The 26,397-nt window shown below is 41.9% G+C and overlaps 2 protein-coding genes and 1 long non-coding RNA gene across 4 annotated transcripts; 2 read left to right on the forward strand and 1 right to left on the reverse strand.

Annotated features, from left to right (window-relative positions):
* The first annotated feature begins 5,901 nt into the window (after nucleotides 1-5,901).
* Nucleotides 5,902-11,714, forward strand: LOC106562219 (pygopus homolog 1). Its single transcript, XM_014126948.2, has 3 exons — nucleotides 5,902-6,081; nucleotides 8,395-8,480; nucleotides 8,737-11,714. Exons 1-3 carry the CDS (start codon nucleotides 6,033-6,035, stop codon nucleotides 9,937-9,939), a joined length of 1,338 nt encoding a protein of 445 aa, XP_013982423.2. The 5' UTR covers nucleotides 5,902-6,032; the 3' UTR covers nucleotides 9,940-11,714.
* A 2,860-nt stretch (nucleotides 11,715-14,574) lies between these two features.
* Nucleotides 14,575-20,891, forward strand: dnaaf4 (dynein axonemal assembly factor 4). Its single transcript, XM_014126949.2, has 9 exons — nucleotides 14,575-14,793; nucleotides 14,971-15,118; nucleotides 15,792-15,925; nucleotides 16,016-16,232; nucleotides 16,337-16,482; nucleotides 17,131-17,240; nucleotides 17,330-17,483; nucleotides 17,603-17,708; nucleotides 20,649-20,891. Exons 1-9 carry the CDS (start codon nucleotides 14,671-14,673, stop codon nucleotides 20,759-20,761), a joined length of 1,251 nt encoding a protein of 416 aa, XP_013982424.1. The 5' UTR covers nucleotides 14,575-14,670; the 3' UTR covers nucleotides 20,762-20,891.
* On the reverse strand, nucleotides 20,759-22,550 carry LOC106562221 (uncharacterized). Of its 2 annotated transcripts, XR_001318996.2 has the most exons (3): nucleotides 22,480-22,550; nucleotides 22,082-22,236; nucleotides 20,759-21,451 (listed from the first exon to the last, which is right to left on the reverse strand). It is a non-coding gene; the product is annotated as an uncharacterized lncRNA (long non-coding RNA). The 2 variants fall into 2 exon arrangements; XR_001318994.2 differs by lacking the exon at nucleotides 22,480-22,550 and having other exon boundaries at nucleotides 22,082-22,473.
* Between the last annotated feature and the right edge of the window lie 3,847 nt (nucleotides 22,551-26,397).

The following is a 26,397-nucleotide window of genomic DNA, read 5'->3' on the forward strand; positions in this document are numbered from 1 at the left end:
CATTAGCTCTGACAAATTGAAAACCCTAGTCATTGGCGACTCCATTACCCGCAGTATTAGACTTACAACTAATCATCCAGCGATCATACACTGTTTACCAGGGGGCAGGGCTACCGACGTTAAGGCTAATCTAAAGATGGTGCTGGCTAAAGCTAAAACTGGCGAGTGTAGAGTATAGAGATATTGTTATCCACGTCGGCACCAACGATGTTAGGATGAAACAGTCAGAGGTCACCAAGCGCAACATAGCTTCAGCGTGTAAATCAGCTAGAAAGATGTGTCGGCATCGATTAATTGTCTCTGGCCCCCTCCTAGTTAGGGGGAGTGATGAGCTCTACAGCAGAGTCTCACAACTCAATCGCTGGTTGAAAACTGTTTTCTGCCCCTCCCAAAAGATAGAATTTGTAGATAATTGGCCCTCTTTCTGGGACTCACCCACAAACAGGACCAAGCCTGGCCTGTTGAGGAGTGACGGACTCCATCCTAGCTGGAGGGGTGCTCTCATCTTATCTACGAACATTGACAGGGCTCTAACTCCTCTAGCTCCACAATGAAATAGGGTGCAGGCCAGGCAGCAGGCTGTTAGCCAGCCTGCCAGCTTAGTGGAGTCTGCCACTAGCACAGTCAGCGTAGTCAGCTCAGCTTTCCCCATTGAGACCGTGTCTGTGCCTCGATCTAGGTTGGGCAAAATTAAAAATGGCGGTGTTCGCTTTAGCAATCTCACTAGTATAAAGACCTCCTCCATTCCTGTCATTATTGAAAGAGATTGTGATACCTCACATCTCAAAATTGGGTTACTTAATGTTAGATCCCTCACTTCCAAGGCAGTTATAGTCAATGAACTAATCACTGATCATAATCTTGATGTGATTGGCCTGACTGAAACATGGCTTAAGCCTGATGAATTTACTGTGTTAAATGAGGCCTCACCCCCTGATTACACTAGTGACCATACCCCCTGTGCATCCGGCAAAGGCGGAGGTGTTGCTAACATTTACGATAGCAAATTTCAATTTACAAAAAAAAAAACAATGACGTTTTCGTCTTTTGAGCTTCTAGTCATGAAATCTATGCAGCCTACTCACTCACTTTTTATAGCTACTGTTTACAGGCCTCCTGGGCCATATGCAGTGTTCCTCACTGAGTTCCTATCGGATCTTGTAATCATAGCAGATAATATTCAAATTTTTGGTGACTTTAACATTCACATGGAAAAGTCCACAGACCCACTCCAAAAGGCTTTCGGAGCCATCATCGACTCAGTGGGTTTTGTCCAACATGTCTCTGGACCTACTCACTGCCACAGTCATACTCTGGACCTAGTTTTGTCCCATGGAATAAATGTTGTGGATCTTAATGTTTTTCCTCAAAATCCTGGACTATCGGACCACCATTTTATTACGTTTGCAATCGCAACAAATAATCTGCTCAGACCCCAACCAAGGAGCATTAAAAGTCGTGCTATAAATTCTCAGACAACCCAAAGATTCCTTGATGCCCTTCCAGACTGCCTCTGCCTACCCAAGGACGTCAGAGGACAAAAATCAGTTAACCACCTAACCGAGGAACTCAATTTAACCTTGCGCAATACCCTAGATGCAGTTGCACCCCTAAAAACTAAAAACATCTGCCATAAGAAACTAGCTCCCTGGTATACAGAAAATACACAAGCTCTGAAGCAAGCTTCCAGAAAATTGGAACGGAAATGGCGCCACACCAAACTGGAAGTCTTCCGACTAGCTTGGAAAGACAGTACCGTGCAGTATCGAAGAGCCCTCACTGCTGCTCGATCATCCTATTTTTCCAACTTAATTGAGGAAAATAAGAACAATCCGAAATTTCTTTTTGATACTGTCGCAAAGCTAACTAAAAAGCAGCCTTCGCAAATGGAGGATGGCTTTCACTTCAGCAGTAATAAATTTATGAACTTCTTTGAGGAAAAGATCATGATCATTAGAAAGCAAATTAGACTCCTCTTTAAATCTGGGTATTCCTCCAAAGCTCCATTGTCCTGAGTCTACACAACTCTGCCAGGACCTAGGATCAAGGGAGATATTAAAGTGTTTTAGTACTATATCTCTTGACACAATGATGAAAATAATCATGGCCTCCAAACCCTCAAGCTGCATACTGGACCCTATTCCAACTAAACTACTGAAAGAGCTGCTTCCTGTGCTTGGCCCTCCTATGTTGAACATAATAAACGGCTCTCTATCCACCGGATGTGTACCAAGCTCACTAAAAGTGGCAGTAATAAAGCCTCTCTTGAAAAAGCCGAATCTTGATCCAGAAATTATAAAAACTATCGGCCTATATCGAATCTTCCATTCCTCTCAAAAAATTTTTGAAAAAGCTGTTGCACAGCAACTCGCTGCCTTCCTGAAGACAAATAATGTATACGAAACGCTTCAATCTGGTTTTAGACCCCATCATAGCACTGAGACTGCACTTGTGAAGGTGGTAAATGACCTTTTAATGACGTCAGACCGAGGCTCTGCATCTGTCCTCGTGCTCCTAGATCTTAGTGCCACTTTTGATACCATCGATCACCACATTCTTTTGGAGAGATTGGAAACCCAAATTGGTCTACATGGACAAGTTCTGGCCTGGTTTAGATCTTATCTGTCGGAAAGATATCAGTTTGTCTCTGTGAATGGTTTGTCCTCTGACAAATCAATTGTAAATTTCGGTGTTCTTCAAGGTTCCGTTTTAGGACCACTATTGTTTTCACTATATATTTTACCTCTTGGGGATGTCATTCGAAAACATAATGTTAAATTTCACTGCTATGTGGACGACACACAGCTGTACATTTCAATGAAACATGGTGAAGCCCCAAAATTGCCCTCGCTAGAAGCCTGTGTTTCAGACATAAAGAAGTGGATGGCTGCAAACTTTCTACTTTTAAACTCGGACAAAACAGAGATGCTTGTTCTAGGTCCCAAGAAACAAAGAGATCTTCTGTTGAATCTGACAATTAATCTGGATGGTTGTACAGTCGTCTCAAATAAAACTGTGAAGGACCTCGGCGTTACTCTGGACCCTGATCTCTCTTTTGAAGAACATATCAAGACTGTTTCAAGGACAGCTTTTTCCATCTACGTAACATTGCAAAAATCAGAAACTTTCTGTCCAAAAATGATGCAGAAAAATTAATCCATGCTTTTGTTACTTCTAGGCTGGACTACTGCAATGCTCTACTTTCCGGCTATCCGGATAAAGCACTAAACAAACTTCAGTTAGTGCTAAATACGGCTGCTAGAATCCTGACTAGAACCAAAAAATGTGATCATATTACTCCAGTGCTAGCCTCCCTACACTGGCTTCCTGTTAAGGCAAGGGCTGATTTCAAGGTTTTACTGCTAACCTACAAAGCATTACATGGGCTTGCTCCTACCTATCTTTCCGATTTGGTCCTGCCGTACATACCTACACGTACGCTACGGTCACAAGACGCAGGCCTCCTAATTGTCCCTAGAATTTCTAAGCAAACGGCTGGAGGTAGGGCTTTCTCCTATAGAGCTCAATTTTTATGGAATGGTCTGCCTACCAATGTGAGAGACGCAGACTCAGTCTCAACCTTTAAGTCTTTACTGAAGACTTATCTCTTCAGTAGGTCCTATGATTAAGTATAGTCTGGCCCAGGAGTGTGAAGGTGAACGGAAAGGCTGGAGCAACGAACCGCCCTTGCTGTCTCTGCCTTGCCGGTTCCCCTCTTTCCACTGGGATTCTCTGCCTCTAACCCTTTTACAGGGGCTGAGTCACTGGCTTACTGGTGTTCTTCCATGCCGTCCATGGGAGGGGTGCGTCACTTGAGTGGGTTGAGTCACTGATGTGGTGTTCCTGTCTGGGTTGGCGCCCCCCCTTGGGTTGTGCCATGGCGGAGATCGTTGTGGGCTATACTCGTGTAACAGTGTAGGTTCCGTCCCTCTCTTCGCCCCAACCCGGGCTCGAACCAGGGACCCTTGCACACATCAACAACTGACACCCCACGAAGCATCGTTACCCATCGCGTCACAAAAGCCGCGGCCCTTGCAACGCAAGGGGCAACCCTACTTCAAGTCTCAGAGCGAGTGACGTCACCGATTGAAACGCTATTAGCGCGCACCACCGCTAACTAACTAGCCATTTCACATCGGTTACACTCGGCCTTGTCTTAGGACGGTAAGTTGGTGGTTGGAGACATCCCTCTAGTGGTGTGGGGGCTGTGCTTTGGCAAAGTGGGTGGGGTTATATCCTGCCTGTTTGGCCCTGTCCGGGGGTATCATCGGATGGGGCCACAGTGTCTTCTGATCCCTCCTGTCTCAGCCTCCAGTATTTATGCTGCAGTAGTTTATGTGTCGGGGGGCTAGGGTCAGTCTGTTACATCTGGAGTATTTCTCTTCTCTTATCCGGTGTCCTGTGTGAATTTAAATATGCTCTCTCTAATTCTCTCTTTCTGTCTTTCTCTCGGAGGACCTGAGCCCTAGGACCATGCCTCAGGACTACCTGGTATGATGACTCCTTGCTGTCCCCAGTCCACCTGGCCGTGCTGCTGCTCCAGTTTCAACTGTTCTGCCTGCGGCTATGGAACCCTGACCTGTTCACCGGACGTGCTTGTTGCACCCTCGACAACTACTATGATTATTATTATTTGACCATGCTGGTCATTTATGAACATTTTAACATCTTGACCATGTTCTGTTATAATATCCACCCTGCACAGCCAGAAGAGGACTGGCCACCCCTCATAGCCTGGTTCCTCTCTAGGTTTCTTCCTAGGTTTTTGGCCTTTCTAGGGAGTTTTTCCTAGGGAGTTTTTCCTAGCCACCGTGCTTCTTTCACATGCTTTGCTTGCTGTTTGGGGTTTTAGGCTGGGTTTCTGTACAGCACTTTGAGATATCAGCTGATGTACGAAGGGCTATATAAATAAATTTGATTTGATTTGATGTCCAATTTTGACACAATAAATGAGAAAATACGTTGATTCTGTTTTTCACTCTCCATTTTCACTCGGAAATCAAAATAACTAAATGTACACGGACCCTGGAGTGCACTTGTAAGGTCATGTCCTTTGGTCCATTTTGTGACAATGGTTGTCTTCCCCACCGAACATTTGGGGCCAAAGATTGAAGGCTTCCTCTTGTAGTCAGTTAAAGGCCCCTCTGGCATTATCTTCAGTTATTACAGTCCATCCAATCATTGGTCTTCCCTTATCTGAAAAAGCAGCAATGAATTACTGTTAATGGATGACAAAAGTCAATACATGGATTGTTTAACCCAATGTGTATGACAGTAGAGCCTCTGTTTGGAGAGATCTGTAACCTACCAAAAAATGGTGTGGTGTCCACAGATGGCTGTGAAAAAGAAAAAAAAAATCTATAGTGTAGCCTATACAACAACTTTATTATTTTAGTTTAGTACAACATTTTGCTTTTTGTAAATACTGTAGCCTATTCTTACAGTAAAAACAACTTTTGAAGTGTGTAGAGGAGTTAGGCCTATTAGCCTGCAACTCATCATGACTAAGGAGATAACACTTCAGAAAATGAATAGCGCAAAACTCATCCAAAGAGAGTGGTAAGTATGTAATAAACATCTCTTAGACAGACCGATATTGCAACTAAATATCCAGACTGGACTTATTAGCTTCCGCCCCAGTGGCATCATTACATCAGCGGTTCATCACAGTACATCGACACTTCTGACGGAGCGGCAGTGCAGACACATTCAACATGCCAATGTGGAGGGGTCTCTGTGCTGACACACAAAGGTTCCGTTTGTCAAAATCTAATATTAACCGTGCTTTACAAGTTCCAGTCATGTGCCACGTGGAGAAATAAGTGACAATGATACAATGTTAACAATAATTTCCCTGCGTGACACAGGATATCATGAAGTTAAATTTGTCTGCTCCTCCCAAACTTTGCAAGCGATTGCAGCATTCCTCGTCACACAGATAGTTGTGATTGCTCCTGGGGGGAGAGAGCGGTCGGGTGCTGTTACCTTTTCATCACAGTTATGCACGTTTAAGTCATGTAAGAAGCTCTGTAATGTCAAAAGAACAGGATAAAGATACCTTCTCGCTCAAAAGAACCCGAGGTAATGCGCGTTTTCGATATTTTTCCCTTCCTGCGCGTGGTATGTTGCTGTCTGTGGGGGCACGATACGCTGCACACAAGTCTCGACCATAATTACGACGTTGAAGGAGCTTATCGGCCTACCTCAAGGCCTTTGAAGTATTGAATGAAACTCAAAATAAATAGACAGCGCTGGCATTTTCAGTTGAAAAAAATATCGTAAACTATCCAAATAAAATGTACCTTGCTGACGTGGAAAGTTCAACAAAACCTTCACTGTCGGAATGTGTTCGCAAATTTGGAACTGCCACGAAGTTTTTTTTTATGTAGCCAGCTGACGTTTTTTTATTGCCGTGAACGATATATGAAGTGCATTTAGTTAACCGACTGTCTGTTTTACCTCTGTGGGACAAATTATGTTGCATAAACTGTAGGCCCTATTTATTTATAACAACAAGATATAGGCTACAGAAATGGAAAACTTTGATGATCATTCATCACATGCGCCAGTAGTCTACTGTAGGCTATCATACAAGAGCTAGCCTACTGTTTTGCAATTTATTAATTTTTTATAACAATTACACAAACTAGCCCACCAAAGGAGAATATTTGGGTGGTTTTAATAGCATTGAAAAACTGTTACATGTTTGACATATTTACAGTGTATAGGCTAATAGATAAGAGTCCAGTATGACCCCCAGACCCTGTAGATAATAGATACCAGGCCAGTATGACCCCCAGAAACAGTAGATAATAGATACCAGGCCAGTATGGCCCCCAGACCCAGTAGATAGTAGATAACAGGCCAATATGACCCCTAGACCCAGTAGATAATAGATACCAGGCCAGTATGACCCCCCAACCCAATAGATAACAGATACCAGGCCAGTATGACCCCCAGACCCAGTAGATAGTAGATACCAGGCCAGTATGACCCCCAGACCAAGTAGATAATAGATACCAGGCCAGTATGGGCCCCAGACCCAGTAGATAGATACCAGGCCAGTATGACCCCCTGACCCAGTAGATAATAGATACCAGGCATGTATTGCCACCCAACCCAGTAGATAACAGATACCAGGCCAGTATGGCCCCAGACCCAGTAGATAATATAATAGATACCAGGCCAGTATGGCCCCAGACCCAGTAGATAATATAATAGATACCAGGCCAGTATGGCCCCAGACCCAGTAGATAATATAATAGATACCAGGCCAGTATGGCCCCAGACCCAGTAGATAGTAGATACCAGGCCAGTATGACCCCAGACCCAGTAGATAATATCATAGATACCAGGCCAGTATGACCCCAGACCCAGTAGATAATATAATAGATACCAGGCCAGTATGGCCCCAGACCCAGTAAATAATATAATAGATACCAGGCCAGTATGACCCCAGACCCAGTAGATAATATAATACATACCAGGCCAGTATGGCCCCAGACCCAGTTGATAATAGATACCAGGCCAGCATGACCCCCCCCGACCCAGTAGATAACAGATACCAGGCCAGTATGACCCCAGACCCAGTAGATCATATAATAGATACCAGGCCAGTATGGCGCCAGACCCAGTAGATAATAGATACCAGGCCAGTACGACCCCCCAGAACCAGTAGATAATAGATACCAGCCATCGTAGTGGCATAACAATCCAACACGTCTTTGTGATTGAGCCTTTAATGTACCTTTGCATCCTTGAGGAGCTTTTAGGAGGATGTTGGTTATCGACCGTGTATGAAGACTGGAAGGCTGTCAGGAGATCTATAGACCAGGGTTAGGCCCCAAATGGCATCCTATTGCCTATTTAGTGCACTACTTTAAAGGGCTTAGGTACAGAGTTCTTCTGTATTGATCTATTGTGGTAATATACCCTGGAGAGGAGGCGAGGCTACTGCTGAGTACTGGTAATTTGATTCTGGTTACCAAGTATACTGACTATACCATACTTAGGTTACATGAGTTTGCAGCTTGCCGCATATCATAGGGGCAACTTGGACAACGTGATAGGGGCAGCAAGCTGCCAAACATTTTAGATTCTTCTCAATGGAGAAGATTGGACCATTGAATTTTGGTTAAACTCCAAGAAAACAGTGTGCAGCCAGCCTTTCTTATAATTTAATCCTGACACTGCTTGCACATGGACTTCACGAAGGTGTAGGCAATAAGCCATTCATGAGAAAATTAATCAAGTTCTGTGTTGTTCAACATATTGGCATGCCTCAAGTAAGTTTTCTATACAATGTCTTTCAGAGTGAAAAGTGTGCCTTGTAGTTTAATGGGAAACCTGCATTTTATGTGGCTGTATAACATTTTATGTGGTTTTCTTTCTCAGGTAGAGATGGTGGGCTTGATGATCTAGGAGGGCCGGGTGTTCTGCTGGATAGCCCAGACAAGAAAAAGTGCAAGTCGAACGCACAGGTAAAATACCAGCACAATAGTCTGACTTTCTGAGATTCCCTTTCTTTCTATAGGTCAAAAATGTTGTGGTTTCCAATATTAACCAAACTCATTCAGTCAAACAATGCTATATCAAGACAAAACTAATATGCTGCTCAATTATTCATCAAACTTTTGAGAAGTTCTCTGAATGGCTGTTGATAGTAAAGTGTTTGATGCTGCTTGCATAGTTCTGTATCAACTACCTTTATCGTTGCCTTTTCATGTTTGTCCCCAGGCTCCCTCCTTCGCTCCCCTATCTGAGTATGCTCCACCACCAAACCGAAGTGCCGACCACCTAGTGGCTGCCAATCCTTTTGATGACAACTACAACGCACCATCTTTCAAGCCTCTGTCCTCTGGGAATCCATATTTTGGCCACCCGCACTACCCTGGCTGCAGTGGCTATGGCCCGCCCAGGATGGACCACCTCATGCCCAATAGGATGCCCTCTTCTTACAGGGGTCCCTACCAGATACGAAACCAGCTCCACCCTTTTGCCCAGACACAAATGGGCATGGGGTTCAATCGACCCCCCGGCTTTAACTATGGTTACCATGAAAATTCCAATTATGGTAACCATCCACCATTAACCAACAACAACAGTATCATGCCACTTCCACCCAATCAGTCTTTTAGACCAGGTCCCCGTGACAACTTAAATCAGGTGCATCTGCATAATGTGACCAAAAGCACTTCACCTGACATGGGCCCGAGCTTTAGATCAGCGGTCAACCCAATTGGGAATCCACCTCCCCGACCCGGCATGGACTCTAGTTCCGGTTATACTCGGCAGCAGCAAAACAACAGCTTTACCCAGTCCAATACACCCACACCTAAACAGGACATGAGTGAGGTGGTGTCAAGCAAAAGTACATCCCAGAATACATCTCCACGGAAACGAAGCCATGGCTCAGAGGAGATCATGGATCAGAAAAACTCTGTCGACCTGAAATCAAAGAATAGAGGCGCCCTGGTCTGTCAGGGTGCAAGTCAGCCTAACACCACAGAGAAAATCAATGGCATCATCCACACCAATAATGATTCCCTGAAGAAGTCCCCACAGTCAGGCAGGCACATGGAGGCAGCCCCCCTGGAGCGGAGTAGAAGCAATGGAGGTGGTGGTGTGGCCAGCAATAAGACACTGATGCATCCCAACAGGCCTAGCCACTCCTCCACAGAGCCTGTGTTTCCATGTGGAATATGCCTGAATGAAGTGAATGATGACCAGGAAGCTATCCTGTGTGAGGCCTCATGTCAAAAATGGTTCCATAGGGTTTGTACTGGAATGACTGAGACCGCTTATAACCTGTTGACAGCAGAGGTGTTGGCAGTGTGGGGCTGTGACATCTGCATGGAGGAGAAAGGGGCACAGCTCCATAGAACAAAGGAGCTAACAGGGCAGCCAGCAGGGCAGCAGCCAACAGTTAACAGCGAGTGATATGGTCATGAATATGGGCCATCAGTAACATTATTAATCTTATACTGGTTATACTATTTTCTTTGGTATACTTCCTGTGTAGGTGATTTTTCCTTACGTTTTTACGTAGGGTTTACGAAGGGTTATATTTTTACCATTGTTTTTTACATTTGGTATAATTTGAATAGCAGTGTCTGTCCCGTGCTTAGACCGATGCAAGAGCTAGACTGAAGTTCTGTTTAATGTCATATGTATTCCCTATTTTTGGGCAGGTACCATTGGCCATGTTGACCACAATAATGTCATTCTCTTAACAAGGTCCTTACTGTTCCGCTCAACTTTGCTGGCCTATGGTTTATATAAGTTAATACAACATCAGTATGAGTAAGCTATCCGGAAAGGTTAACTGATTGACGGATGCAAACGTATTCAACGTTTTAATCAGATATTTTTTTCAACTGCTGTTATAGTTTGACAGATTTTGAGCAGTATGATTGTTTCCCAAAACGTTGATAGTGTCACGGCTTCCATCGTGGATATGAAAGGACGACCAAGGCGCAGCGGAAGTGTGGACACTCATGTTTCTTTAATTTACAAAAAACAAGCAAAGTATCCACCGAAAAACAATAAACCAAAACAATAAACAGTACTTACAATGGTAACAGTGTGGCAGGCTCAAACCAACGCAGTGCACACAAACAACTCCTACATATATGACTCCCAATCAGGAACAATGATTCCCAGCTGTTCCTGATCAGGAGTCACAAGACACACACAAGACTGCCACGTCCTGACCCCCAAACTACTACACCAGCTCCATCTGGTGGTCAGGACGTGACAGATAGTCACAGATGGAGTGGTGTTCCAAAGCCATACACCTGTACTGTATGCTATACAACCAGAATTGGATCTGATACATTTTTTATAAATTATTCGATACATGTGGGTCGTTCCACCAATTCGATGCCTTTTGAGGTGTATAACTTGGTGAGAAAAAAATAATGTTTGAAAGTAACAGGGTTGAAGATGTAATCTTAAATCAGCCATAAATCCCCTCGTGACAGGGGAAATGGAAGTTATGTGTGCAACAGGGAGGGGCAATTGAATGCAAGCTTATCGTTTCACAATATTAAATCAAAAGTTCAATTCACGTAATAGGGTTGACCTTAAAATGAGGGCCAGGTTTTTTTTTTTTACCTTAAAATTATTCACCAATCACATTAAATAATCTTCATAAAATGACTGTCAAAGCAAAAAAATAACTAGGGCTTTACAATGATGGTTTAAACTTGGATAAATCTTAGGGTTTAGTGGGTTAAAATCTTCCTGGAAGTCAGAGTGCACGGAGGAACATCTCAAAATGTAGAATTTTGGCACTTTAGCAAGTCTTTATTCATATAAAAAAATCTGATTTGTTGAATTCTCTATGTGGTCTATATTAAAGGGCATATCTTTGAATATAACAGGCTTTTAAAATTCAATATTGGTGCACAATTTCTATGTAAAATACCAAAGGGATGCAAAAGGCACTCATTTCGTGGAACGATCCTTGTGTGTTTTTTAAACTGTTGATATGTAATGTAATGCTCTAAAAATGTTTTTAGTATGTGTGCACTTTGCTTTGCTCTAATTGTATTCTTTTTTGCGCAAACATGATGCATTTAAATCAACATTTCTTTATAATTTGTTTTCATTTTGGAAAGGTAAAATAATATGATATTTAGTACTAAGAAACATGCTTACTGCATTAAGGGAAAATAACCTTGGTTCAAAATAAACTTCTTTGTCAAATTATAGTTTCAAGCACGGCTTCCATTTTTGCTACTAAGGAAGGCAGTTTTAGAAGTAGCTTAAAGTAAAGTAAATTTATTTTTAAATTGTTTGCTTTTCTCATGTAGATTTGTCTAGACTTTTCATTAAGTTCGATATTGCAATACTTTGGTGATACAACTATTTTCAAAATGTAAACTCAGCAAAAAAATAAATGTCCCTTTTTCAGGACCCTGTCTTTCAAAGATAATTCGTAAAAATCCAAATAACTTCACAGATCTTCATTGTAAAGGGATTAAACACTGTTTCCCATGCTTGTTCAATGAACCATAAACAATTAATGAACATGCACCTGTGGAACGGTCATTAAGACAATAACAGATTACAGATGGTAGGCAATTAAGGTCACAGTTATGAAAACTTAGGACACTAAAGAGGACTTTCTACTGACTCTGAAAAACACCAAAAGAAAGATGCCCAGGGTCCCTGCTGATTTTTGTGAACGTGCCTTAGGCATGCTGCAAGGAGGCATGAGGACTACAGATTTGGCCAGGGCAATAAATTGCAATGTCCGCAATAGCCTGAGAGAGGCTGGACTGAGGGCTTGTAGGCCTGTTGTAAGGCAGGTCCTCACCAGACATCACCAGCAACAATGTCGCCTATGGGCACAAACCCACCGTCGCTGGACCAGACAGGACTGTTTTGTCTCACCAGGACGGTTTTGTCTCACCAGGGGTGATGGTCGGATTTGCGTTTATCGTCGAAGGAATGAGTGTTACACGAGGCCTGTACTCTGGAGCGGGATCGATTTGGAGGTGGAGGGTCCGTCATGGTCTGGGGCGGTGTGTCACAGCATCATCGGACTGAGCTTGTAGTCATTGCAGGCATTCTCAATGCTGTGCGTTACAGGGAAGACATCCTCCTCCCTCATGTGACCCTCCAGCAGGACAATGCCACCAGCCATACTGCCTGTTCTGTGCATGATTTCCTGCAAGACAGGAATGTTAGTGTTCTGCCATGGCCAGCGAAGAGCCCGGATCTCAATCCCATTGAGCACGTCTGGGACCTGTTGGATCGGAGGGTGAGGGCTAGGCCATTCCCCCCAGAAATGTCCAGGAACTTGCAGGTGCCTTGGTGGAAGAGTGGGGTAACATCTCACAGCAAGAACTGGCAAATATGGTGCAGTCCATGAGGAGGAGATGCACTGCAGTACTTAAAGCAGCTGGTGGCCACACCAGATACTGACTGTTACTTTTGATTTTAATCCCCCCTTTGTTCAGGGACAGATTATTCAATTTCTGTTATTCACATCTCTGTGGAACTTGTTCAGTTTATGTCTCAGTTGTTGAATCTTGTTATGTTCATACAAATATTTACACATGTTAAGTTTGATGAAAATAAACACAGTTGACAGTGAGAGGACGTTTCTTTTTTTGCTGAGTTTATAATAAATATATCCCGCCTACTTTCTATGGGAGGACATTGCTCAAGTTAGGCTTCGGCTCATCAGACATAAATATTGGTAGTTGATATTGTTTAGAGATTTGTTTTCATATTGTCAGTTATTTAAAAACAAATCAAAATCTTCTATAAAACAAATCAAAACTACTGATCAAAACAACTCAACAACTTTTTAAACTACTCAATGTGGCATTGTGAATGTATACAGTACTGTGCTCAATTTTGTGCAATGTAATTGTATCAATGTTTGCTTCCTTTTTGATCTGCTATGAACAAGCAGTTAATATTTACTGTTGATTCAGTGCTAACATCAGGATCAACAGCCTTACAAGTGTTTTGATACATCATCACTTCCAGATATGTTGCTTAATACATCAAGTGAAAAAACTGCATTTGTATGTTGTTGACTGTTAATTTATTAGCCATTTGTGATGAGGCTGAATTTTGTGTGATAAAAATATTGATCATGTTTATAGAAATAATATATTATTACCCCATTCCTAACTAATTGATAATGGTTAAATTTAACACAAAAATGGTAATGTACCAAAATGTTATTTCATTTCAGAAGTACATTCCTTACAGAATAACAACTCCACTTACATATCTTGTTGTTTGCAAAGTGCAGTTAGCTTGATTTTCAAGCTAATTTTTTTATACTAGATGATTGACACCAGATGCCTTATTTTCTTGACAATTTCAAATGTTGTTTATTAGTAAACGTAATGTATGAATAACCTGTATGCTCATTGTACATGCACATTAAGTATTTGCATTTTCCCAAATCGATTGGCCACCAAAAATATATAATTTTCAGATGAGCACCTGATTATATTACCTTTAGGATATTGAATGTACCGGTACATGATCTCAAATGTTAATTTCACTCATAGTTACAACAATTTGATAGTGGTTTTATGAAAATTGTGCAGAGGTATAAAAAAAATGGCAAACAGGGCTCAATTGCGAGGTCTGGTAATAGATTAGATATGAGCCTCTGTAGCATGAACAATATGGTTTCATTTCTTCAATGACCTAAAGCTTCATTTGTTAATTAGTTTTGTATTCTGTTCTTTATAATGAATGTATGTACTAATATTACAAATGCCACAAACTCTTTTTCTAAATTAACAAAGATTTTATTGCAAAACTTTTTTTAATAAATACAACTTTGAAATTGTGTCTTCGCTTTCATGTGTGAAAATGTTGGGCTATCAGATTTACACCTTCAAAACAGACCTTCAAAAATAGCCCCTTAGAGCACTAGGAACACGACATCAGAGCATTTCGAACTGTCAGATATTCTTTGCTTCAACCCTTCAAATCCAGCTGGGCTCTAGGATCTGAAAGCAGGTTGGCCTGGCAGTGGCCCTTTAACTGGCGATAAACTTTGAGACAGGAAGTACACCAATCGTTCGCGGAAACAACTTTACTTCTTCCTTGGCAACCGCCAATGTTGTAGCTACCACCACACACTCACAGCAATTTAGCAAATCAAAGTTAACTGTAAATTGGTTTGAAATGCCTTTGATTGTCAAAGATTACACATGGACACAGACAGAAACGATTGTTTACATAAATGTACCATTAAAAGGAGTAAAGGTTGGGAAAGTAGATATATTTTCCACTGACGAATATCTGAAGGTAAACGTTTTTGGGAAACACCCTAAAGCTAGCTAGCTAACGTTAGCTAGTACCTACCTAAATGTTAACAACAGTAGTAAATGGGCAATTGCTTTGATAATCAGTTTGCTTTGGTTTGCCTCCTTCATTTTAGGTACATTTCCCCCCATTTTTATTTGGTTTGCCTCCTTCATTTAGGTACATTTCCCCCCGTTTTTATTTGAAGCCTTCCTGTCTGAGCCGATAGATGATGACAAAAGCACAGCAAAAATTGGAAATGGAGTTGCAGTTTTCACATTGCAGAAAAAGAAGGAGAGACTGTGGGAGCACCTTGTGATTAATAACAGTAAGTCATTAGCTAACAGCAATATAGATATTAGTCTAGTTAGCTATGTAAGCGATAATCAACGAGGGGCTATGCATTTCAAAATAATGAATGACATGGAGACGCTTTAGCGGAGTGGAATAAACCTTCCATGGAGTTGCATTATTTTCCAGAGAACGCATAGAGAGCCCCGGGTTGATTATCCCTTTTATACCATGGCTATACTTTTGCTGTAAATGTGTTCAACATCCACTGAAGTAGCTAGCAAGTTTGCTAGATAGGCTAGCTACAGTAGTTGCCTTGGTAACCAAACAAACAGACTCGCTAGTTTAGCTAGCCAAACCATCAGTCCTAGCTTGCTATCATTGAAATCGAATTCAGCAATGCCAATACTGTTTTCAATTCGACTTTTACTTTCAAAAGCAGCTCAAACATAGAACATGTAAGAATGAACTAAAGCCATTGAATTCTAACCTGCTGATATACCGTGCCTTATAGGGAAAATAATGCACGCTCTAGAATGCCCTTAAGCCAATCAGAAATAACTTCAACAATGCCATGGTATAAAGTAGCTGCAATACATTATGCAAATTAGTCACAGTATTTTACAACTTACATTTGACCCTGATTGGTATTATTACACAAAGAAGATATAAGGCTCTTGTTAGTGTGTGTGTGTGTGTGTCTGTTTTAGATGACAAAGACAAATTGAGAGAGATCAGGGAAAGAGCACTCTTGAAAGCCCAGGAAAAGCTTGCTGCTGAGTCGAAAGCCAAAGCCACGAAAACACAAGAAGAAAGAAAATATGCACTGGAGACCATGATGAAGGTGAAATATAAAATAAAACACTTGTAAAATATATTCTCTGAAATTTGTGCTAAGAATACATATTAATTTTCAGTTATTTTATATTTTCAGCTTGAAGAAGAGGGGCGAGCCAGGATCCAGAAAATGAAGGATGATGAATGTGAGAAAGCAACAGCACAGTTGGAGGCATGGAAACTGAAGCAGAGGCAAATAGCAGAGGAGGAGGCCCAACTAAAGCTACAAAGTCAGAGAATCAAGGTTGACAAACAAAGCAAATCGGAAAAGATACATGTACCCAGAACATCAGACCAAAGCAAGGTCAAGCATGGTAAATAAAACTCTGGTACAATCGAATTGTACATTCTGCAATCATACGTTTGTTGATTGGTTGAGTATTCCATAATGAATATCATCTGCTTGTTTCTTACATAGATCAGAAAAACAGTGTTCAATCAATCAGCAAGAAAAAACAGGTGGATTTGCCAGCTCCAAGATCCACAGGCAACATTCAAATCAAGTTCACACCACGAGTGTTTCCCACTGCCCTACGAGAATCAAGAGTACTAGAGGAGGAAGAGGTGTAAACTCATTTTTTCTCTTTCCACTTTCAAGTATTAACCACGTTTTTTTCATCAGTGAATCTTTGAAACTGTGGCTTATTAAAGGGCAATTCCGCCACTTTTCAACCTCATATCCATTATCTGCAGCACCATACCAGTGTATACATACTGTATGTTAAAACAGCACGTTTCTATGATCTGTGGTTAAAAAGATAATAAGAACTGTCCTAAAAATGCTTCTCTGTGACAACACAGGGTAGGATTAAAAGTCAGAAACTGATTTTCAAAACCTGCAACGAGTTTCTTGCCAGAGGGAAGGTATATTCTTTCTCCCCACGTCACTGGGAATCGCAGTGTTTGAAAATCACTGTTTTTAAAATGTTTTCACTTTTGATTATGACGTCGGGTAGAACATTTTAACCTAGAAACTTAGAAATCCGGCATATTCACATATGTAAATGCTGGTATTCTGCCGGAGATAATGAAAAGTGGTGGAATTTCCCTTTAAGTATGGGTATTGATTGCTTTGTCTTTACTTTAAGCTATGGGCACGGGATGCATTTGTCCATTCTCGGTTCCATATGGGGAGGTAGCATCATATTGTGTTGAATTTTTTTACATTTTATCAAGCCAACCCAATCATATGAATGTGTTCTTTTGGAACAGTGGCTTCAGAAGCAGGCTGAGGCCAGAAGGGCAATAAATGTAAACCTGGCAGAGCTGAAGGACCTGACAGAAGAAGAGAGGAACCCTGACTGGTTAAAGGAGAAAGGAGAGTAAGTAGGCTAATCTTGTCAAAATCAGTGATCATAAGAACAATGAAGCATAGTGTTAATATTAAATGTCTTCCCTCCATGTTTTTCAGCAAATTGTTTGCAACAGGTAACTACTTGGCTGCGATCAATGCTTACAGCCTTGCCATAAAGCTTAACAGAAAGATTCCTGCCATATATTCAAACCGTGCTGCTTGTCACTTGAAACTAAGGAATCTTCATAAAGCCATTGAGGATTCCTCTTGGGTCAGTATTCATCTTCCTTGTGTAAATGTTTCCTTTTACTCAACAGCATTGGTAAAGGAGATTGTTGTATAGAACATGACATTACAATGTTTCTTCATACACACAATCTTTCATTGCAGGCACTTGATCTGTTGACGCCACCCGTGGCTGGCAATGCAGGTGCCAGAACAAGAGCCCATGTAAGACGAGGCACAGCTTTTTGTGAACTGGAGCTCTATACTGAAGGTCTGTGCAACATCAACAAGGGCATTTCTCAAGCTACTTGGCTCCCCTTGGCACTTTCTATTTTAGTTTTAGACCTCATTGTTATTCATACTTGGACAAGTGAAATGCAAAAAAGAGAATACTTTGCACAATACACTGCATCTCAGTGCTAGAGGTGTCACTACAGACACCCTGGTTCGAATCCAGGCTGTATCACAACCGGCCGTGATTGGGAGTCCCATAGGGCGGCGCACAATTGGCCCAGCGTCGTCCGGGTTTGGCCGGTGTAGGCTGTAATTGTAAATAAGAATTTGTTCTTGCCTAGTTAAATAAATAAAAAAACAATGTAAAGATTATGTACTGTAGCCCCAGAGATGGGTGTTTTGTACTTTACCTTCTGTAACACTGACCTCTGCTGGCTAAAAAGTAGAATATTTTGTTTGTTCTGCCCAGAATGAAAAGCCAACTGGCCTTGTGACTGAAATTTGTATATATTTCTTTATTTCACCTATATTTAACCAGTTAGGCTAGTTGAGAACAAGTTCTCATTTGCAACTGCGACCTGGCCAAGATAAAGCAAAGCAGTTCGACACATACAACAACACAGACTTACACATGGAATAAACAAACATACAGTCAATAATACAGTAGAAAAATATATATACAGCATGTGCAAATGAGGTAGGATAAGAGAGGTAAGGCAATAAATAGGCCATGGTGGCAAAGTCATTACAATATAGCAATTAAACACTGGAATGGTAGATGTGCAGAAGATGAATGTGCAAGTAGAGATACTGGGGTGCAAAGGAGCAAGATAAATAAATACAGTATGGGGATGAGGTAGATTGGATGGGCTATTTACAGATGATCTATGTACAGGTGCAGTGATCTGTGAGTTGCTCTGACAGCTGGTGCTTAAAGCTAGTGAGTGAGGTAAGAGTCTCCAGCTTCAGAGATTCTTGCAGTTCGTTCCAGTCATTGGCAGCAGAGAACTGGAAGGAGAGGCATCCAAAGGAAGAATTGGCTTTGGGGGTGACCAGTGAGATATACCTGCTGGAGCGCGTGCTACGGGTGGGTGCTGCTATGGTGACCAGTGAGCTGAGAAGGCGGGGCTTTACCTAGCAGAGACTTGTAGATGACGTGGAGCCAGTAGGTTTGGCGACAAGTATGAAGCGAGGGCCAGCCAACGAGAGCATACAGGTCGCAGTGGTGGGTAATATATGGGGCTTTGGTGACAAAACAGATGGCACTGTGATAGACTGCATCCAATTTGTTGAGTAGAGTGTTGGAGGCTATTTTGTAAATGACATCGCCGAAGTCGAGGATCGGTAGGATGGTCAGTTTTTTACGAGGGTATGTTTGGCAGCATGAGTGAAGGATGCTTTGTTGCGAAATAGGAAGCCGATTCTAGATTTAATTATGGATTGGAGATGCTTAGAGTCTGGAAGGAGAGTTTACAGTCTAACCAGACACCCAGGTATTTGTAGTTGTCCACATATTCTAAGTCAGAATCGTGCTGGAGGGGCGGGCAGCGATCGGTTGAAGAGCATGCATTTAGTTTTACTTGTATTTAAGAGCAGTTGGAGGCCACGAAAGGAGAGTTGTATGGCATTGAAGCTCAACTGGAGGTTAGTTAACACAGTGTCCAACGAAGGGCCAGAGGTATACAGAATGGTGTCGTCTGCGTAGAGGTGGATCAAAGAATCACCAGCAGCGAGAGCGACATCATTGATATATACAGAGAAGAGAGTCGGCCCGAGAATTGAACCCTGTGGCACCCCCATAGAGACTGCCAGAGGTCCGGACAACAGGCCCTCCGATTTGACATACTGAACTCTATCGGAGAAGTAGTTGGTGAACCAAGCGAGGCAATCATTTAAGAAACCAAGGCTGTTGAGTCTGCCAATAAGAATGTTGTGATTGACAGAGTCGAAAGCCTTAGCCAGGACGGCTGCACAGTAATGTCTCTTATCGATGGCAGTTATATCGTTTAGGACCTTGAGTGTGGCTGAGGTGCACCCATGACCAGCTCTGAAACCAGATTGCATAGCGGAGAAGGTACGGTGAGATTCGAAATGGTTGGTAATCTGTTAACTTGGCTTTCAAAGACCTTAAAGGAAGGGTAGAATAGTTATAGGTCTGTAGCAGTTTGGGTCTAGAGTGTTTCCCCCTTTGAAGAGGGGGATGACCGCGGCAGCTTTCCAATCTATGGGAATCTCAGACGATACGAAAGAGGTTGAACAGGCTAGTAATAGGGGTTGCAATAATTTTGGCAGATAATTTTAGAGAGGGTCCAGATTGTCTAGCCCGGCTGATCTGTAGGGGTCCAGATTTTGTAGCTCTTTCAGAACATCAGCTATCTGGATTTGGGTGAAGGAGAAGTGGGGGAGGTTTGGGTGAGTTGCTGTGGGGTACGCAAGGCTGTTGACCGGGGAAGGGGTCGCCAGGTGGAAAGCATGACCAGCCGTGGAAAAACGCTTATTTAAACTCTCAATTATTGTGGATTTATCGTAGTGACAGTGTTTCCTAGCCTCAGTGCAGTGGCCAGCTGTGATGAGGTGCTCTTATTCTCCATTGACTTCAGTGTCCCAGAACTTTTTGAGTTAGTACTACAGGATGCAAATTTCTGTTTGAAAAAGCTAGCCTTAGCTTTCCTAACTGCCTGTGTATATTGGTTCCTAACTTCCCTGAAAAGTTGCATATCACGGGGGCTATTCGATGCTAATGCAGAACGCCACAGGATGTTTTTGTGCTGGTCAAGGGCAGACAGGTCTGGAGTGAACCAAGGACTATATCTATTCCTAGTTCTAATTTTTTTTTGAATGGAGCATGCTTATTTAAAGTAATGCAGCTGTGGATATCCTAGGCTAGGAAGTAGGGATAGCTGGTTTAGCAGCGTATGTCTACCATGGCCTGTGCAGTCAGCTAAACCTTTTTTCTCTCTTGGAAATATTTTCATAGGTCTTCAAGATTACCAGGCTGCTTTGACGATTGATCCTCAAAATGAAACTCTACAAGCTGACACACACAAAATCAGACAAATCATCCAAGGGAGTGCACCCTGTTCTGAATGAATATATATATATTTTTTAATACATTCATATATTTTTGCAATGAGGAACACTACAATGAATGCTGATAGCCCACCTGGTCAGTGTAGCCTAATGTGTTTAGTGATACAATAAAGTTAAACATTGTAACTTGCTCCAGCTATTAGTGTGTTTCTGTATGTCACAAATAACATAAGTGCAAGTAAAAATATGCTTTACTTTGTAAGTAGAATGATACAACATGCATATTGTAGAACTTAAATGTACAGCTATTATGCATTTTCAGGATACCAATCATTGTCAATGGAGTGAAGGTCCACCAGGTAGTTTAATCAACACCAAGACAATGTTATACCATGTCAATCAGATAGTGTTTTGCAAATTAGGGCAGTCATATACCCTGCTTCGATCAAGACTTGTATTGAAGGAGTTGTCACGTAACATCCCACAGTTCCCAAGGTCTTCTGTGAATCTTTGTGAAAGTGGGTGGTAGGAACAGGGTGATGATTCAAATGTTGGAGGACTAACGCCATAGTCACTTGAGGTGGTCTTGTAGAAGGGGCTTTGAGGCTTTGCCCATGGCACAGCCGAACTGTTTTTAACCACTGGGGTCATCATACATGAGAAAACAGGATTCCCAGGGTTTGCACACAGGGCTCTGCTTTGTTCCTGCTGTTGAGGAGCCGACATTGTTGCCAAGGCCTACCAGTCTACCTAGAAGGTCAGGTGATGACAAAAAAAACAAATATCAAATAGTTCAGTGTTTCCCAAACTCGGTTTTCGCAAAATATAAAAGATTATGGATACTGACAAGATACTGGTCTCTCCGCCCTAACAATGGTTGTCGTTGTCCAAAAAGCAGCACGCCGATCCCTTTTTTTGGATTGGTTGATACATCTCATTTTAATACTTTTTTTTTTTTTTTTATAGTATATGAGGGTTGTTGACGTCAACCGACATTCAATTGAGAGATGTTATGCCAATGTAGCAAATAAGCCATACATTTTTTTATTTACAAAATTCGACACTCATTATACAAAATCTCCTTGCCTGGTGGGCGACAGACTTTCAGCCGAGTTGGGCCTAGCTATCTCTTTGCGTCTTCCTCTCTGAATATCAGCATGCCTTATGAGTGTTTTTCCTAAACTCGGTTCTGGGCCCTCCACCTAGGGTGCACGTTTTGGTTATTGTTCTAGCATACAGCTGATTCAAATAATCAAAGCTTGATGATGAGTTGGTTATTTGAATCAGCTGTTTAGTGCTAGGGCAAAAACCAACAGACCCAGAGATATGAAACGCTACAAGGTTCAGACAAACTTTTTAAACTCCTAAAGTAAGACTTACCTTGATAATTGGTTGGTGAGGACAGACCTCTGTCGTGGATTCAGAATGTTGGTTACCATAGCTACCCTCCTTCGCAACGGTTTTGACGACAGTTGAAGTAGATGTACTAGATCGGAAGGATCATCCTCCTCGCTTCATATCTCTTCATTCTAAGCCTTGTGTGTATTATACAAACCTTACAAAGTTGGGCGTATTGAATAAAGCCAACCCACTGACATATATTCATTGCAGCAGACTAAAATCATGAGTTTAGTATGTTTGTTTACATCTACCCATGTATTTCTCAGCTGATCAATCACGTGATCCAGAGACCATAGTATACTAGGAGCTGTAGTTTCCAACTTTGGCAAACGACATGTGCTCACTTCACGCAAACTCAAAATTAAAACTACACTTACCCCTCACACGTTCTTCAGCTTCGCAAAGGTCTGTTGTTATTAGCGTCATGACAGCAACATTCGCGTCCCGGTGGCAGCATTAAGACTTCCGGTTTTCAAGCTTTTCCTTCCAAACAAAAGTCTGAGGTAAACGCTATCTGTATGATTTTCTTGCAGCTTTGCATAGCCATAGTGCATAATGTAAAAATTATTATTATAACTACATCAGGGAAAATCCGAACTAAAGAGAATTACTACTCTATATAAGATACATAATATGTTTTTAATATGTAATTGTATAGGACTGGTTCTATGCTTACAAGTTTTTCTTGGTTCTTACAGATCCTATCACGGTTTCAATTTATGTCCAGTTTGATTGAGTTGTATTCCTGGATGATTATATGGCCTTGTGGCTTATAGCCTCATGTGTCTTGTCCTAGTAGCACCCTCTAGTGGCTTAAAGCCTCATGTCTTATCCTAAACTCAGCAAAAAAATAAGTTTCCCTTTTTCAGGACCCTATCTTTAAAAGATAATTCGTAAAAATCCAAATACCTTCACAGATCTTCATTGTAAAGGGTTTAAACACTGTTTCCCATGCTTGTTCAATGAACCATATACAATTAATGAACATGCACCTGTGGAATATTCGTTAAGACACTAACAGCTTACAGACGGTAGGCAATTATGGTCACAGTTATGAAAATTTAGGACACTAAAGAGGCCTTTCTACTGACTCTGAAAAACACCAAAATAAATATGCCCAGGGTCCCTGCTCATCTGCTTGAACGTGCTGCAAGGAGGCATGAAGACTGCAGATGTGGCTAGGGCAATAAATTGCAATATCCGTACTGTGAGATGCCTAAGACAGCGCTACAGGGAGACAGGACGGGCAGCTGATCGTCCTCGCAGTGGCAGACCTAGTGTAACAACACCTGCACAGGATCGGTACATCCGAACATCACACCTGCGGGACAGGTACAGGATGGCAACAACAACTGCCCGAGTTACACCAGGAACGCACAATCCCTCCATCAGTGCTCAGACTGTCCGCAAAAGGCTGAGAGAGGCTGGACTGAGGGCTTGTAGGCCTGTTGTAAGGCAGGTCCTCACCAGACATCACCGGCAACAACGTCGCCTATGGGCACAAACCCACCGTCGCTGGACCAGACAGGACTGTCAAAAAGTGCTCTTCACTGAGGAGTCGCGGTTTTGTCTCACCAGGGGGGGATGGTCGGATTCACGTTTATCGTCGAAGGAATGAGCGTTACACTGAGGCCTGTACTCTGGAGAGGGATCAATTTGGAGGTGAAGGGTCCAACATAGGGTCCGTCTGGGACGGTGTGTCACAGCATTATCGGACTGAGCTTGTTGTCATTGCAGGCAATCTCAACGCTGTGCGTTACAGGGAAGATCCTCCTCCCTCATGTGGTACGCTTCCTGCAGGCTCATCCTGACATGACCCTCCAGCATGACAATGCCACCAGCCATACTGCTCATTCTGTACGTGATTTCCTGCAAGACAGGAATGTCAGTGTTCTGCCATGGCCAGCGAAGAGCCCGGATCTCAATCCCATTGAGCATGTCTGGGACCTGTTGGATCAGAGAGTGAGGGCTAGGGCCATTCCCACCAGAAATGTCCGGGAACTTGCAGGTGCCATGGTGGAAGAGTGGGGTAACATCTCACAGCAAGAACTGGCAAATCTGGTGCAGTCCATGAGGAGGAGATGCACTGCAATACTTAAAGCAGCTGGTGGCCACACCAGATACTGACTGTTACTTTTAATTTTCACCCCCCCTTTGTTCAGGGACACATTATTCCATTTCTTTTAGTCCCATGTCTGTGGAACTTGTTCAGTTTATGTCTCAGTTGTTGAATCTTGTTATGTTCATACAAATATTTACACATGTTAAGTTTGCTGTATATAAACTCAGTTGACAGTGAGAGGACGTTTCTTTTTTTGTTGAGTTTAGTTCTGTGAAACCATAACATTATGTGTTGTACCCAGCAGTTGTCTCATTATCTTTTGCTAATAAATACAAATTATTTGGTAATTCAGAGTTTGTGACTATTTACCCATGCAACAGAACATAGCCAGCAATGCAGTTCTCTGTATATGGAATACATATTGGACTGTATCACTAGAGGAAAACGTTTACTGTCTCAGCTAAGGTGAGGTGCAAAAGACTCAGTAGGTTCTCTACTAACCAAATACTGTACCTACCATTCCTCTCCAAATGGACCCTCTTCCATTCATCACGAGTCAATGTAAACACACCATTATTTAGAGTGGTATGCCTGAACCATCCAAAGTTTGTCTCATCTGACAAAACACATTTCAGTGTATCCCTGCTTATTTATACATCAACCTACCTCTCCAGTTACATGCTGCTCATCTGTATCAGTTGTCATAGAGCTTATGATTTCCTCATCTAATAACCCTGTATGACAACTTGTACCACAACTTTATGTCTTTAAGTGGTAGTATTAAATCCCAATATCTTGGGTGTCTGAGATTTGATTGAGCAGCACCACTGACACTTCGTCATGTGAATTATTGGCTACATCAGGATGAAACTCAGAAGCAGGTTCTTTATCCTCAAAAGTGTGTACATTTTGCATATTAACTTGGCAGTCTGAGGGTCTTCTCTGAGCAGTTGACATTCCATCATTTAAACTCTCCACAGGCAAGGTTTTGAACCTGAACCTAATTTACATTCTCTGTTTGTACCATTTTGTTTAATTTCACCTTGTTGTCACTAGCAATAGAATGTATAAATGTGTCACAGTCCGCTTTAAGACTAAATCCATTTTGCAATGGCTGTACATGAACTCGACATGATTCTGAGTTGCATAGAAAAGTAGCAAATTCTACATCCTTTTGACTATCAAATTGATACCAATTTCACAGATATCACATGCTAGCATTGCTCATTTATTGTTATTTGGTTATTTACAGCAACAAAACAGTGTTTTGGGTTTCTTTTAATGTGTGACCCATTCCTCACCATATTTACGTTTCACTGCATTTCTCCTCCCCACTCTTGTGTTTTGATTGGTGTTTTTTTTTTATCAATTAGTGTACTGTCTTTGACTGTGTTGCCCTGACTTAAGTTTGTGCTGTCACGCTTATCTCCTATGTCATTACATATGGGTGACAGGCTCAAAGGGTTGGTTAACTCAACCTCTTCCTCAATCTCATGAACAAGACTTTGAATTTTACTTCTATTCTTATTACACATGTTCCTAAGAATGTTGATACTATGATTAATGACAATGGTTGTTCCAGATGGCCATTGCAAAGTTTTGTCAACTTCCTCCCAAAATTGGAACTCAAATGTGTCATTATGCTGCATGATCGCATGTACTGCCATTGAACTAGCATAATAATCTAAACATTTATTATTATTTTTTCCCCTTTCTGTGGCAAGTCTTAACTTTCTGGTGATCCCCAACATCACGACCACCCCGATACAATTTATGTGTCAAATTTGGGGGTTCAACAGCATTTATAATCCGTTGTGTCAAATTATTCTGATCTATGCTTTTATCAGTAGTCCATAGTTAACTTTATCACTACAGAGAACAGCGTCACTATCAGTACATTGAACTCCTACTATAGCACTAGGTCCACCCTTTACTACTCCTTCCTGTGACTCAATTAATTCAAGCACCTGATTAACACCAGTGTCCGGCATAGACTCCACCACTTTACTATCCCTGCCTTCCTTTAGCTGCATAACACAAGCACATAGGCCTATATCAAAATTGTCATCTTTCCATTTAAGCAGCCCGACATGAATCCTTGCTGTGTTTTTTGTAGAAGTTGGCCATTGCAGAATTTGGGCAACTTCCTTCAAAAATGCATTATCAATCTTTTCATTGTGCTGCATAACATAATTAATTGTATTTGAAATAGCAGAATAATCCAGAGGTCTTT

Source organism: Salmo salar, chromosome ssa11, assembly GCF_905237065.1.
Source record: "Salmo salar chromosome ssa11, Ssal_v3.1, whole genome shotgun sequence".
Classification (NCBI taxonomy): domain Eukaryota; kingdom Metazoa; phylum Chordata; class Actinopteri; order Salmoniformes; family Salmonidae; genus Salmo; species Salmo salar.